This window comes from Atta colombica, unplaced genomic scaffold (assembly GCF_001594045.1).
Source record: "Atta colombica isolate Treedump-2 unplaced genomic scaffold, Acol1.0 scaffold261, whole genome shotgun sequence".
Classification (NCBI taxonomy): domain Eukaryota; kingdom Metazoa; phylum Arthropoda; class Insecta; order Hymenoptera; family Formicidae; genus Atta; species Atta colombica.
The window spans coordinates 168,933-170,289 of NW_017259361.1; the positions used below are offsets into that span (position 1 = coordinate 168,933).

At 26.5% G+C, this 1,357-nt stretch overlaps 1 protein-coding gene across 1 annotated transcript in view; it reads left to right on the forward strand.

Moving 5' to 3' along the window:
- The first annotated feature begins 366 nt into the window (after positions 1–366).
- LOC108689132 (caspase-8-like) overlaps positions 367–1,357 on the forward strand; it is a 4,756-nt gene continuing 3,765 nt past the window's right edge. Inside the window, 2 exon segments of the mRNA XM_018195772.1 lie at positions 367–420; positions 622–1,190. Of these exon segments, the coding sequence (XP_018051261.1) occupies positions 641–1,190 (550 nt within the window). The 5' untranslated portion in view covers positions 367–420; positions 622–640.

The window sequence follows — 1,357 nt, forward strand, 5'->3', positions numbered from 1 at the left end:
GAAAAGGAGCAAGAGAGTGAGGAAAGAATTCGAAATGGCGGATGCGAATACTCATAGTGCCTTACTAAAACCTGTAACCTATAATCGCAAAATGGTGCACTGTCGCCCTCTGAAAAAGTGGATTACACAATAATATCTACCTTTTTGCGGTGCTCCTGATGCGAATAGATAGTTGAAATCGCTAAAATAACTATCTATTAAATTAATAAAGATTTCAATGATTTCAGCGATTTATTTCCATCCAGGAGCACTGTAAAAAGGTGGTTGTTGTTGTTGTGTAGTTAACATCCATTTCTTCAGAGGACAGTAGTGTGCGGCATTTTGTGATTACAGATTATGGGCCGTCATGTCCTCTCTCAGGTTTCTCTTTGGTTCTGTTTATTAGTGTTTTCATTGTGTTTTCATCATGTGAAATTAACGGTTAGAATTTTTTTTTGTAAAAATTTCATTTTTTGTGAACATTTTTATTTAATATTTTAATATCTTACCGATTAATGTGTTATCACAAGTAATTATTCAATAGATCTTACTTTAATTTTGATAAATTTAAGTTTATTTGACCTGTTTTTTTTTAATATTAATTGAGATAGACAATTTGTTATTATTGATAACATATTTCAGGTAAATAGGAATATTGTTAATGACAATACGATTAACCATGTCATTATTGATGGATGGGATTGCATATAATATAGCAAAAACAGTTATAAACATAAACATTTTGAAACAGATAGAAGATGACCTTGATATGGATGAGAAGATTTCTATATTATTCATGATACTCGATTATGCAAATGAATTTAATATTTTTGAACTTTTTAAACTAAAGACAGAAAATGCGTACGTAATTGTAGACTATGTAAAAAATAATCCAGAAAATTGGGAAGAAAAAGTCTTAGAAGCATTATGTATTTTGAATAATCGACAAGTACTAAAGAAGTTAGGAATATCATTCAGTGTTTTAGATTTACAGTATGTTCCAAAGCTTACATCATATTCAAAAAGTATAAATGTAATTGCAAAGTGTTTATATAAATTATGTGAATCTTTAAATGAAAGTGAACAAAAATTATTATTGAACTATGTTAAATCTGAAATCCATAATTATGATCCATTGTTAGACAATGTAGATTATCTTGAATTACACATGCTTTATTGGATACAAATCGGATATATAACAATTTCAAAAGGTATGTTTATTTCAGTATATAATCTTTGAAAAAAGAGTATTTATATGAATGAAAAGTAATATTAAAAAAAAATTTATATTTTTTGAAGAAAATGTTTCATTTACATATGTAAAGCAATATATTACAACTTAAAACTATATATTTTATAAAATTAATATATAATATAT